Below are 13,016 nucleotides of genomic sequence, written 5' to 3'. Positions count from 1 at the left end.
GAGATTGATCTCCAAACCCCTCAAATACAACTAAAATCCTTTAAATTGCCATCTTTCCGGACAAGTTTTCAGGCATCCAGCATGGCTCAGGGCTTTCCATCCAATTTCCAATGCAGTTGTGCTTTTGTGTGAGGGTCTTAAAATGATAAAAAATTACTGTTTTAATCAACAAGATATCAATGTAGACAGTCATAACCCACTATTCACATCCTGGGTTTACCCCAAAGGACTCAGCATGATGTGCTTTTGCCCAGCTGGCCCTAACTCGTCAAGAATCAAGATGCAGTTAAAATTAATAGCAAGTCATTTTGAGAGCATTTAATAATCTCTTGTAAATTAGTGGAAATCTATTCTTCAAGTTCAACCTACTTTGCAACATAGAAGAGCAGACAGTGAATTAAAATTAGTATCAGCAGTTGTGTAATAATCTAAAGCATTTTGCAAAAGATAAATTTATAATAAGCACTACAAAATTCACATTTCAAATCACTATTTGCAGGGAATGACAGAAGTGGTGTATCTGATACACAGTATAAACCACTATTTAATTGCAACTTCATGCTAGAAAAGCCTCAACCAATTCACTGCTGCACCACACTTAGACTACACCAACTGATCTACTCATTACTGAAGTTGTTGTAGTAAAAGTTACCGCATTGGTTTAGCTGCCTTTTCATTTATTCCCAAAGGTTTGGATTGCCCAGCACCATTCCTTATTTTCTTCACTTCAATTGCTCTGGAATGATGGAAGACCTAACACCATCATCTCCTCTGACAAATACAATACTTATTGAATTGCACCATGTAACCCAGCTTCAAAGGCCTTCAGCACCAGCCTTTCTATTTCCCAAGATGAAATTTCCAAAGGTGTATAGACTGCAACGGTGTGCTACAAATCAGAGCATCATAATGATTAATTAGCACAATCATCCATGAGGAACAAGGTGGATCTTACTCATTGTAGCTTAGAAAAGTAAGAAATAAACTCAATGAAATGCATTGATAGGGCACAGAGTCTTAGTATTAAACAATATGAATTAAAGTCTGGGATGAAGAGAAATTTTTGTCACTCAGGACCTTTCCATTTAATCCTTCAAGCTGCTGCAGGTACTCAAGTCATGAATATATTTAAGGGAGATCAGCATCATGTGGGGGCACCTAGGGAACCAAGCAGAAAGCTCTGAGGACAAGCTACGGTCACAGTGAATGGACTTATTCACCAAAGGTTTACCTCCTCACGTCATATCACCAGAATAGAAATAGTACCAAAGCAAGAACTATCCAACTACAACATCTATATAATCAAAAAAGGCTGAAAAGTTGCAAATAAATAATTGAAGTAAAACTGTAAGCAAGCCTTTGTGTACAAGTTGCTTGTAATTAATAATGGAGGGACAAAAAAATAAACAAGGATAACAAATGCTTTCAAGATCTACAGTCTAGCACATCACATCTGGTATCAAAAGCTGGACAAGCCATTCCACAGGCACACCGATTTAGATAACATATTACTAACCCTGGTGGTTCTGTACATCTCCAGACTAAATGAAAGGAATATCTATTTTTAAGTGTGTATCTGCATCTTCAGGTCACCATGAGGTAAAACAGAATGAAGATTAGAGTAGGGAATTCTGAAAGAAGGGAAAGAGAGAGAAACCAACAGAAAACTTATGCTACATTGAATTTTCAAACTACAAGTTAATTACCAAGTTTCTCAGATACTTTTCAGACACAGGGAATGTGGAGTTGTGAGGACTAATCTCAAGAACAATGAAGTAAAGCAAGGTTCTGCAACAACATTAAACCTTCAACCCACATAAACAAGAATGTGCCATGAAAATAAAAGATGGCAACTCTTGTTTGTAGGTTTAAAATGCCCTTTGGATCACCCTTGCCTTCAAAGATGCCTGCATTGCATAACCATTAATCATACCTGACAATAGGTTGGCTGATAGACATCACTGAAGATTTCAGTGATTTCTTGTAGGTCTTTATAATCATGTGGTAGCTTGTCCACACACAGGCACTTAGAATGCATGAGATCAAGAGTCAGTTGATTTACATCTGTCCAGTGGACGTAGAGGGTCCGTGTACCCAGCTGTTTTCCAAGGAGCTCCGATTTAGCACGAGCAGCAGAGTCCTTCTTCATGTATTCCACAAAACCATACCCTTTAGAGTGCCCAGATACCTCACTGTACACAAGAAAGCATCGTTCCAGATTCCCAAAAGGCCGCACCAGATCTTCAAATTGCTGCTGACTGAAGGAGCGTGGGAGATTTGCAATGCAGAGCAAAGCATCTGTGGGCTGCAACCGAACTGAAATCTCTCGGTCTCGTAATATTGACTGGTGAAGTTTCTCTATGGCAGAGTTTGCTTGGTCCCTGTTTAATAGTGTGACAAAAGCTAGAAATAAACAAGGAAACAAATAGTTAATACATCTGACTATCTGACTTCCCCACCCCCCCCCACCTCCATTTCATCTATGTGAAAGTAGGACTTTGTAATTGTTTCTCCCTTAATGGGGTCAAGAGTAGGAATAATTCACACCTTTAGTTCAGCATTTCACACAGTACAGTGGAAGGGTGTGATGAAAGCCAAATTTTGTTCATCTGTAGAAAGGGTAGTTTAAGTGAAACTTTGTTGAGGCTCACAAAAGAAAAAAATAAATCCGATGAGTGGAAATTAAAAGAATATATTTGAAAAACCTAAAAATAAATTTTCAAATAATACATTTTCAGATATATCAATAAAATAGAATTTAAAATCTGCTATTATCTGATTACAAATGGGAGGTTATTATAATGTGCCAGATGGGGATGAGTTTTCAAGCTTATTTTATAACATTTCTCCAGTTTTATTGAATATTAAAGACCAGGATTTCACATGTGGGAAAGTTCAGCGTTCCCTGAAACAATGCACCTAGTTTACTATTTAAAGTCAAATTTTAGTTAACAGCTTTCATTGGAATCTGGGCATTTAGAGAGATATTCAAGAGCACTTACCTGTGCCTTTGTACTTGTCCACGAAGCAGTATTTTAAATCATACTCACTGAGCAGATCATAGACTTCCTATAAAACAAGTTAGAGGAATTATAAATGAGAGACTGCAATTTCTGGGCTGAAGATTTTTGGTACATTTCTTGATAATTCAGTAGATTCACATTAAAAGTTAATCAAAAACTTTACTGCACTTCAAAAAAGAAATAGGGTTCTTTTAACTCAGTAAATGCCAATCTATTCCACTGGCCTGATGCCAATTTATCATATGGAGAGCACCATCACTTCCAATCACCTTAAATATTCCAGTTGGAATCCTTAATAAATCATCTAATAGCCTGGGCCATAAAAGTCATTCATGATGAAACACTGTGCTTGTATATTGCTAGGTAAAAATATAACTTCTCCCCCTGTAATTTAGTGATAACACTTCAAATAAAGAGAGGTGTTTCAGTGTTTTGGTTCTAAACATTTGAATTTTGAAAACCTGCCCAGACACATGTTGTTTTGTATGAATAATTGATATCACTCTTAAAAGTCTTCACAATTCTCTCTTTTTATATAATTCACGTGAATATTTGCATTAGTATATCAGGCTGATTAATCACTAAGTTAAATGATACAGCTCATACAGCAAATCTTTCCAAGTATGCATGACCAACTTATCTTTGCAAATTCAACATTCATTACTCATTAATGTATTTAATGCAACAGTGCATAAACCAGAGTATCTGTTGCCTGTGACTTTCTATTTTTTAATTCAGCTGACAAGTTACTGAAATACATGGATCACAGTTCCATGGTGAGTTGACAGAACACCAGTCAAGCTTTCCCTCCAGTACATTCTTACAAGAAATACAGCAGAACGTCTACTATAATGTGCACAATAAAGTGGATGCCAGATGCATCTAGAATCAGGGTTATTTGCTTCAACCCAAGGATAACTTGCAGATTGACTCAGTGGTGGGTAGGCCAAGTGCAGTATCAGCATTCATTTCAAGAGGACTGGAGTATAGCAGCAGGGATGTGGTGCTGAAGCTTTGTAGGCTCTCTTGTCTGGGAGGGTACAAGCCGGCATTGGGGGGGGGGGAAGGGAGGGTCTAGGAGAGGTTCACAGGACTAGTCTCCAGAATGGTGGTGGTGGAGGTTGACATGTGAGGAGTATTTGATGGCTCTGTCCCTGAACTTGCTGAAATTTGAGGGATTTGGGGGGGGGGGGGGGGGAGGAGAAATCTCATTGAAGTCTATTGGGTGTTGAAAAGCCTGGACAGAGTGGACTTCAGGAGGATGTTTCCAGTGGCGGAAGAGTCTTGGACCAGAGCGTGCAGCCTCAGAGTGGAGAACTGGCCGTTTGGAGCAGAGATGGGGAGAAATTCCTTTAGCCAGAGGGTGGTGACTCTGTGGAATTCGTTGCTGCAGGTGACTGTGGAGGCCAAGTCATTGGGTGTACTTAGAACAGAGATGGCATTGAGAAGGAAGGCAAATTGGCCATGATGGGATGGCAGAATGAACTCATTGGGCTGAGGGACCTAGTTCTGCTCCGAGATTTTATACGACCATGAGAAAACGGAGAGTGATGAGGGGCTTGGATAAGGTGGACATGGCATTATCCAAGCATGGATCAAAGATCATGGCCTTTCCCTTGTGTTGGTGAAATCCAGAACTGGAGGGCAGAGATACAGGAGGGAAGAAATTTGAAAGAGACCTGTGAGGTAATTTCTTTACACAAATGGCAGTGAGTAGCTGAAACAAGCTGCCAGAGGAAGTGGTTGAGGCAGGTATAATTGCAGCATTAAGAGGCATTTAGATAGGTACAAGGGGAGGGACATGGAGGGTTATGAGTCAAATGTGGGCAACTGGGACTAGCAGAGAGAATAGTGAGGTCAGCATGGAGCAGTTGGACTGAAAGGGCTGTTTCTGTGCTCTATTGCTCTATGACTCTGGCAAATAGCAAATCAAAATATGTATAAGGAATGAGGTGGGAAGCCTACTGAAGGGCACCAGAACCTAAATGGAATTCCGACCAAAGAGATTAATTCACAAGGAAAAAATTTGAAAGTCAAATTAGACAGGTGTGCTGAAATGACTTTTATCTTCAAGGTTTCATTACAGAAGTTGGACGCTGGTTGGTGGGCAGTGTTGTAATGTACCTGAATGCATCCTAGAGCCAATTGATTATTACACATCAGAGCTAGATTGCTACATCTCTAATACCTTTAACTGAGCTTGCAAACAAGGAAGGTAAATGGATCACCAAATTCAAATTCTTCTGATTGGTTTGAAAGGAGTACCACTCACATTCATAGACTTCATCTAAATCAATCCCAAACTCTTTCTGCTCTTTTTTTTTTGTGTACAAGGGAATGATATGGACCAATAGCAAGGGTCTTTTTTTTAAAGCCACAACTTGTAACATAATAGAAAAATATATTTTTCAGGAATACTTGACACTAAAATCATTCTCACCCTAAAAGCAAGTTTTTTTGGACTATTTTGTGGTGGTTGGGAGCAGTAGAGACATTCTCGTATAATTATTGTAACATCCTGTTTCAATGTTTTATTTCATATTGAAAAAATTCTTGTCATTGACAGCTACACATCTTCCCAATTATTGTTTTGTTTATTTTTCTCCTACTTCCTGATTTTGACTTATACTGGGTCACAGTTCTCTGTACAGTGGTAGTCAAAGCTATCAATCTTTGGTTTGTAGATATCAAGTTTAGACCATAAGGGATAGGAGCAGAATTAGGTCATTCACCCCTCAAGTCTGCGCAGTCATTTTATCATGGCTGGTCCATTTTTCCCCTCAACCCCATTCTCCTGCCTTCTCTCCGTAATCAAGAATCTATAAACCTTTGCCTTAAATACACCCATTGACTTCGCCCCCACAGCCACCTGTGGCAAACAAAATCCACAGATTCACTAATCTCTGGCTAAAGAAATTCCTCATCTGCATTTTAAATAGACACCCCTCTATTGAGGCCATGCCCTCTGATCCTAGACTCCCCCACTATAAGAAACATCATCTCCACATCCACTCTAACTAGGCCATTCAACATCCCCTACTTATTCTTTTAAATTCCAGCAAGTATAGGCCCAGAGCAATCAAATGCTCCTCATGCGATAATCCTTTCATTCCTGGAATCATCCTCATGAACTTCCTCTGAACCCTCTCCAATGTCTGCACATCCTTTCTTTGATAAGGGGCCAAAAATTGCTCACAATACTCCAAGCCCTCACCATTACATCCTTGCTTTTATATTCCAGTCCTAGTTTAGGCTATGCTCAGGGCACTTATAAGATTTCTGAAAGGGGATGGTAAGGGACATATTACAAACATGGTCCAACTTGCCCTCCTCATTCAAGTATCAAATGCAGAGACAGGCACTGGTTTCAAGTCTGTGACCATGACTGCCATCCAATGTGTCACTTAACTTGGAAATATTTTTTTAAACGCACACGCCAGAAATCCAAAAAAATACATTTGCAAGTTAGGAAGTGTAAAGAGCAGCATTTCAGTTCAAAAACCCTTCTCTTCCCACAGATGCCACCTGACCTACGAAGTATTTCCAGTACTGCTGCATTTATTTTTGACGCTCCTTACTCTCCCAAAAATTCAGTCTCCTCCCCCCACTCTCCATCTGGTAAAAGCAAGTACATATATTTTATTCATGTTTTTTTCTCCATCTCCCTGTTGTTATAAAAAAAGGGAAAGGAAATCAACAGCAGACACCCAACACCTGCCAGCTCTCCCATCCTTTTACTATGGCCACTGCCCTCTTTCTTTCCAGTTCTGAAGAAGGGTCTTGACCCAAAATGTCAGCTACATATTTCTCTCCACAGATGCTGCTCGAGTTCCTCCAGCTGTTTGTGTGTGTTGCTCTTGACCTCCAGCAGCAGCAGTTTCTCAAGTCAACAGTCGATTTTATTTGATAAACATAACAAAGAAACTTTCTATCTCTAAACCTTTACCAGAAAAATATTTACTCAAACGGATGTTAACATATTTGATACAGTGCAGTATGTTGGACACAATTTGTACTTATACAATGTGTTTCACAGTGAAGCAAACCAAAGCACTTGAAATGGGAAGCAACAACAATGAGGAAGTGGGAGAGAAATTTGCAATGATGACCAGAGGCAATACTAACAATAATTGCAAAGTTTTAACATTTCATGAAGGTAGAGGTACAGAAACAATCACAAACAAGAGAAAATCTGCAAATGCTGGAAATCCAAGCAACATGTACAAAATGCTGGAGGAACTTAGCAGGCCAGGCAGCATCTATGGAAAAAAAATACAGTCGACATTTTAGGCCGAGACACTTCGGCAGTACCCTAGGAGAAGGGTTTCAGCCCGAAATGTTGACTGTTCTTTTTTCCCCACATAGCTGCTGCCTGGCCTACTGAGTTTCTCCAGCATCTTGTGTGTGTAATTGAAACGATGTTTGGAGAACTGCATGGATAATGAAATGACTGTTAATTGCATTGATTAAAATACAGAATGTCAGGGCAGAGACTGATAAGTTGAAAAGAATATTCACATTATATAGATGCTTTGCTATGATCATTTCCATTAGAATTAAATTACCTCCCATGAAATTCGAAGGCATTACCAAAGTCAAGTGTTCCATTAGCAAGCAAGTCAGCTACTCCATAATCAACAAAGTAAAAGGAGTGTGATGGAATTTGCAAACTTGGGATGAATGTAGCCCCAACAACCCTCCGAAAGCATGACAGCATTTAGAACCAAGCAGCCAGCGTGAATGGCATCAAATGCACCATATGAAAAGGTCAGCAGCACCTAAGTGAGATTTCCTCACAAACACACAACTGCTATTGCCAGTAAGAAAAAAGGCAGTGCCACACAAGACTACCTCCATCTGCAGATTCCTCTCAAAGATGTACATCATCCTGTCTTAGGAATACACTGCCTTTCCTCCATTGTTGCCAAGTTCAAATCCTGGAACTTTCAAGTTCAGAGCACTCCAAAGTAGTATAACTACGCATATTCCAGTGGTTCATGGTGGGGTCTCACCACCACCTTATCAGGAGCAACAAAAGATAGCTTCACCAGCAATAGCTACAGCCTGTAAATTAGCAAATGCAGAGATAGGTGAGACAGTCGAAAAGGAAAAGTTTGGGCTGAAAGAGGACATGAAGTTGCACTAGCACAAAAGATGAAAGAGAACCCCAAGCATTTCTAGAGTTATATTAAGAGCAAAAGGATAGCAAGAGACAACATTATGGAGCCAGAAGAGATGGGGAGATCTATAGGACCCAGGCAGAGAGTACTGAGGTCATTGACCATATACAGATTACTGAAGAGTAAGTGCTGTCTCAAGGCAAGTCAGGGAGACAAAATCCCCAGCACTTGACAAGATGCCCCCTCAGACCTCATGGGAGGCTAGTTAAGAAATTGTAGGAGGACTGGAGCAAATGTTGTTTGGTTGTTCAAAAAAGGCTCTAAAAATGTCAGGAAATTACACGACACTAAGCCAGACATTAGTCATGGGTAAATTATTAGAAGGTATTCTAAGGGACAGGCCAAGGATTTGGGTAGAGAGTCAACATGGCGTTGTGCATGATAGGTCATGTCTAACCAATCTTATACAGTTTTAAAGACTTTACCAGGAAAGCTGAAGGAAAGGCAGTGTTCATTGTCTACATGGACTTTAGCAAGGCCTTTCACAAAGTCCCACATGGGATGATGGCTCAGAAACGAAGTACAGTTGGCCCTCTTTATCCGTGAGGGATTGGTTCCGGGACCCCTCGCGGATACCAAAAAATGCGGATGCTGAAGTCCTTTATTCAACCTGTCTCAATGCGGTGAACCTTAGGACCCAGCGAAACCCCAGACCATATTTAACCTGTCTCAGTCCGCTGGACATTAGGACCCGACGGTGCAGCTCTGAATCCGCAGTGTTTCTGTTCACAAAAATAATCACGATCGAAAAGAGGTGAAACACCATCGGTCATTGGAAAAGCGTTAGGCTACAGTCGGTCAACGATCGGAACAATTATAAAGGATAAAGTGAGAAAGGCCCTGCCCCGATGAAAGCTACAGTTATTAATAAGCAACGCAGTGGTTTAATTATTGGGTTTTGGGGTTTTGAGTTTTTGATCCTCCACATCAACCCGGCACGATGGAGAGCGCACTCGGGAGCGGTCTGTCACTGGATCGAACTCAGGAACTTCTGTTCCTGAGCCCGGCACTGAAACAAACGTTCTTAAGCATTTTATATGCATAGAAAGGTAAAATATATACCATATACTAAGACAAACGTTTGACTAAATGATGCTAAATAATACCGGATGTACCTATTCCGACTTATTTTGTAAGAGAACTTCTAATTTTTTTTTATCCTGATCCACGATAACCCATGCACATCCTCCTGTATACTTTAAATCATCTCTAGATTACTTATAATACCTAATACAATGTAAATGCTATGTAAAATAGTTGTTATGGTACAAAATGACAAGGAAAAAAAAGTCTGTACATGCTCGAACAACAAGTGCTGGAAGAGCACTTCCGGGTTTTCGCTATTTGTGGTTGGTTGAATTCATGCATGCGGAATTCGCGGATAAGGAGGGCCGACTGTAGTAATTTGTATTCAGCATTGGCTAAATGGGAGAAGCCAGAAAGTGGTACTAGATGGTTGTCTCTTGACTGGAGGCCTGTGACTAGTGGTGTGCTGCAGGAATCGGAGATGGGTCTGTTGTTTTTACAGACGGACAGACATACTTTATTGATCCCGAGGGAAATTGGGTTTCATTACAGCCGCACCAAGAATAGTGGAGAAATATAGCAATATAAAACCATAAATAATTAAATAATAACACACACAAAATGCTGGTAGAACACAGCAGGCTAGGCAGCATCTATAGGGAGAAGCGCTGTCGACGTTTTGGGCCGAGACCCTTTGTCAGGACTAACCGAAAGGAAAGATAGTAAGAGATTTGAAAGTAGTGGGGGGAGGGGGAAATGCGAAATGATAGGAGAAGACCAGAGGGGGGTGGGATGAAGCAAAGAGCTGGAAAGGTGATTGGCGAAAGTGATACAGAGCTGGAGAAGGGAAAGGGTCATGGGACGGGAGGCCTCAGGAGAAAGAAAGTGGGGGGGGGGGGGGGGGGGAGCACCAGAGGGAGATGGAGAACAGGCAAACAACTAAATATGTCAGGGATGGGGTAAGAAGGGGAGGAGGGGCATTAACGGAAGTTAGTGAGATCAATGTTCATGCCATCAGGTTGGAGGCTACCCAACCAGTATATAAGGTGTTGTTCCTCCAACCTGAGTTTGGATTCATTTTTTTTAATTAGTTTTTTTTATACATTTCTACATAGCTACAGATAAAAAAAAACCCCCAGATCAAAATGAACATTGATACAGTGCAAAAATAAACATACAATAATAATGATACAAAGAAAGATAATTGAGAAAGCACCCAAATTGAAGACATGTAAAATTAGTATCCTCCCCAAGCCCCGCATCAAAAAAAACTCCAGACCAACCACAACACAATATAGAGAATATAAATCAGGACAATCAAACCCCCAAAACTGTAAATACACTTAGCAACAGAAGATATTAATGCCTACTACCAACAAAAAAAGGAGCTGAAAGCAAGGGACCGAAAAAAAACCTTAGTCAAGAGGAAGGTTATGAAAGTACTCAATAAAAGGTCCCCAGACCTTATGGATCTTTAAATCCGAATTAAGAACTGAATAATGAATTTTTTCAAGGTCTAAGCAGGCCATAATATCGTTAAGCCACTGAACATGCGTGGGCCGGGCAACATCTCTCCATCTAAGGAGGATTAAACGTCTAGCCAGGAGAGAGGCAAAAGATAATATTCGACACTTAGTCGAACTCAGACGTAAATCTGTCTCACCCCAGAAACCGAACAACGCAATTAAAGGGTTTGGTTCTAGGTGGTGATTCAGAATATGCGATAACGTTATGAAGACATCCTTCCAAAATTTCTCCAAGCTAGGACAAAGCCAGTACATATGAATGAGAGAGGCCTCGCCCCTTTTGCATTTATCACAAAGCGGACTGATGTTAGGGTAAAATCGAGATAATTTAGATTTAGACATATGGGCTCTATGAATAATCTTAAACTGTAAAAGGCAGTGGCGAGCACAAAGAGAGGTTGAATTAACCGATTTGAGAATCGAGTCCCAAGTCTCATCAGATAAGGAGGTATTTAAATCATGCTCCCATGCCATTTTAATTTTATCCACAGGGGCACGTCGTAAGGCTGCTAATTTATCACGAATAAATGATATTAAACCTTTACCTAGTGGATTAATAGAAAGAAATAAGTCCATAACATTTTTCTCAGGCATTTCAGGGAAGTTAGGAATTAAAGGAGCAATAAAGTGTCTAATTTGGAGATATCTAAAAAAATGAGCATTGGGCAGATTGAACTTAGCAGAGAGCTGTTGAAAAGAAGTGAAGCGATTATCAATAAAAAGATCTTCAAAATGTCTAATGCCCTTCCTATACCAATCATGGAATGCTGAGTCATACGTAGTAGGTAAAAAAAGGTGATTATGTAAGATAGGGCCAGAAAAGGAAAAACCATGGAAACCATAAAATTTCCTAAACTGAGCCCATATACGCAGAGTGTGTCTAACAAGAGGATTAACTATTAATCTGGACAAACTACTAGGGAGTACAGAGCCAAGAAGTGCAGAGATAGATAATTCTTTAGTGGAACTCAACTCCATTGCCACCCAATTAGGGCACTCGGGTTGGCCATGGAAAAAGGACCAAAAGGTAGCACAGTGTATATTGGCTGCCCAATAGTATAAACGAAAGTTAGGTAAAGCCATGCCACCCTCTTTTTTAGCTTGAAGTTCTATACGCTTCTTGTATAGTTCAGGGTTCTTAGTTTGAGCATACAGTTGATCCAAATCTTTAATCTGATTAATGAGGTCTAATCGATCTGCACAGGACTTTCTATTAAGATTTGCTGTATAGGAGATTATTTGGCCCCTCAGATATGCTTTCATGTCATCCCAGACAATCTGGGATGACACTTCAGGTGATGTATTGGTGTTAAAATAAAAGGTTATCTGATCCTTAATAAATTTTAGAAAATCATCATCTGATAATAAAGTCGAATCAAACCGCCAGTGTTTATTCCTCTGAGGGAGACCAGGAAAATTTAAAGACAGAGTAATTGGGGCATGGTCAGAAATCAGTATACTCTGATAATCACAAGAATAGATAAATGGAATGAGTTGATTATTGAGTAAGAAGTAGTCAATTCTAGTAAAGGTATGGTGAACATGTGAAAAAAAAATCTCTCAGTAGGATGAAGGAAACGTCATATATCAGAGATACCATAATTAGAGAGAAACGATTGAATAGCTAAGGCAGATTTAGTAGGTGGTCTAGTAACAGAGGACGATCGATCCAAATTGGGATCTAACCAACAATTGAAATCACCACCCAGTATAAGAAAGTATGAGTTTAAGTCTGGTAGTGAGGAGAAAAAACATTCAAAAAAATTAACATCATCAAAATTGGGGGCATACAGGTTTGCTAGTACAACTTTAGTATTATATACCGTAGATTCCGGACTACAGAGCGCACCTGATTAAAAGCCGCTGGCTCTAATTTTAGAAATAAAATCAATTTTTTACTTGTACAGGCCGCACCGGATTTTCGGCCGTAGGTGTCCCACGTTGTAATATGAGATATTTACACAGAAAGATATTACACGTGAGGATTTTTTAACTTTTAATTATATCCATATGGTAACAAACAAATATATATTGCAAATGCTTTTTTTCGAACCGTGCCTGTAATACGGCTACTTTTAAATATACATACGTATCGGTAACACAAATTACGTTGCATATACTTTTTTACTGAACAGCACGAACAACATTCCAATATCTCCTAGCGACTGGTAAAAATATATATACTGCAGCCTACCAGGAAAAGTTATTGATCGCCTTTAACTTAAAAGCAACGTTTTCGCTCAGGTCTGATGTGCTCAGGT

At 39.8% G+C, this 13,016-nt stretch overlaps 1 protein-coding gene across 3 annotated transcripts in view; it reads right to left on the bottom strand.

Moving 5' to 3' along the window:
* Window positions 1-13,016, bottom strand: part of raver1 (ribonucleoprotein, PTB-binding 1) — a 54,974-nt gene that overhangs the window by 31,715 nt on the left and 10,243 nt on the right. For all 3 annotated transcript variants that reach the window (XM_073069409.1, XM_073069412.1, XM_073069411.1), the window contains exons 2-3: window positions 3,003-3,069; window positions 1,934-2,403 (exon numbers count right to left, since the gene is read on the bottom strand). In XM_073069409.1, coding sequence (XP_072925510.1) covers window positions 1,934-2,403; window positions 3,003-3,069 — 537 coding nt within the window. The remainder of the gene's footprint in view (window positions 1-1,933; window positions 2,404-3,002; window positions 3,070-13,016) is intronic.

The sequence above is a fragment of the Hemitrygon akajei genome, chromosome 16 (genome assembly GCF_048418815.1).
Source record: "Hemitrygon akajei chromosome 16, sHemAka1.3, whole genome shotgun sequence".
Lineage (NCBI taxonomy): Eukaryota > Metazoa > Chordata > Chondrichthyes > Myliobatiformes > Dasyatidae > Hemitrygon > Hemitrygon akajei.
This window is presented reverse-complemented; position numbering and strand designations above follow the sequence as displayed.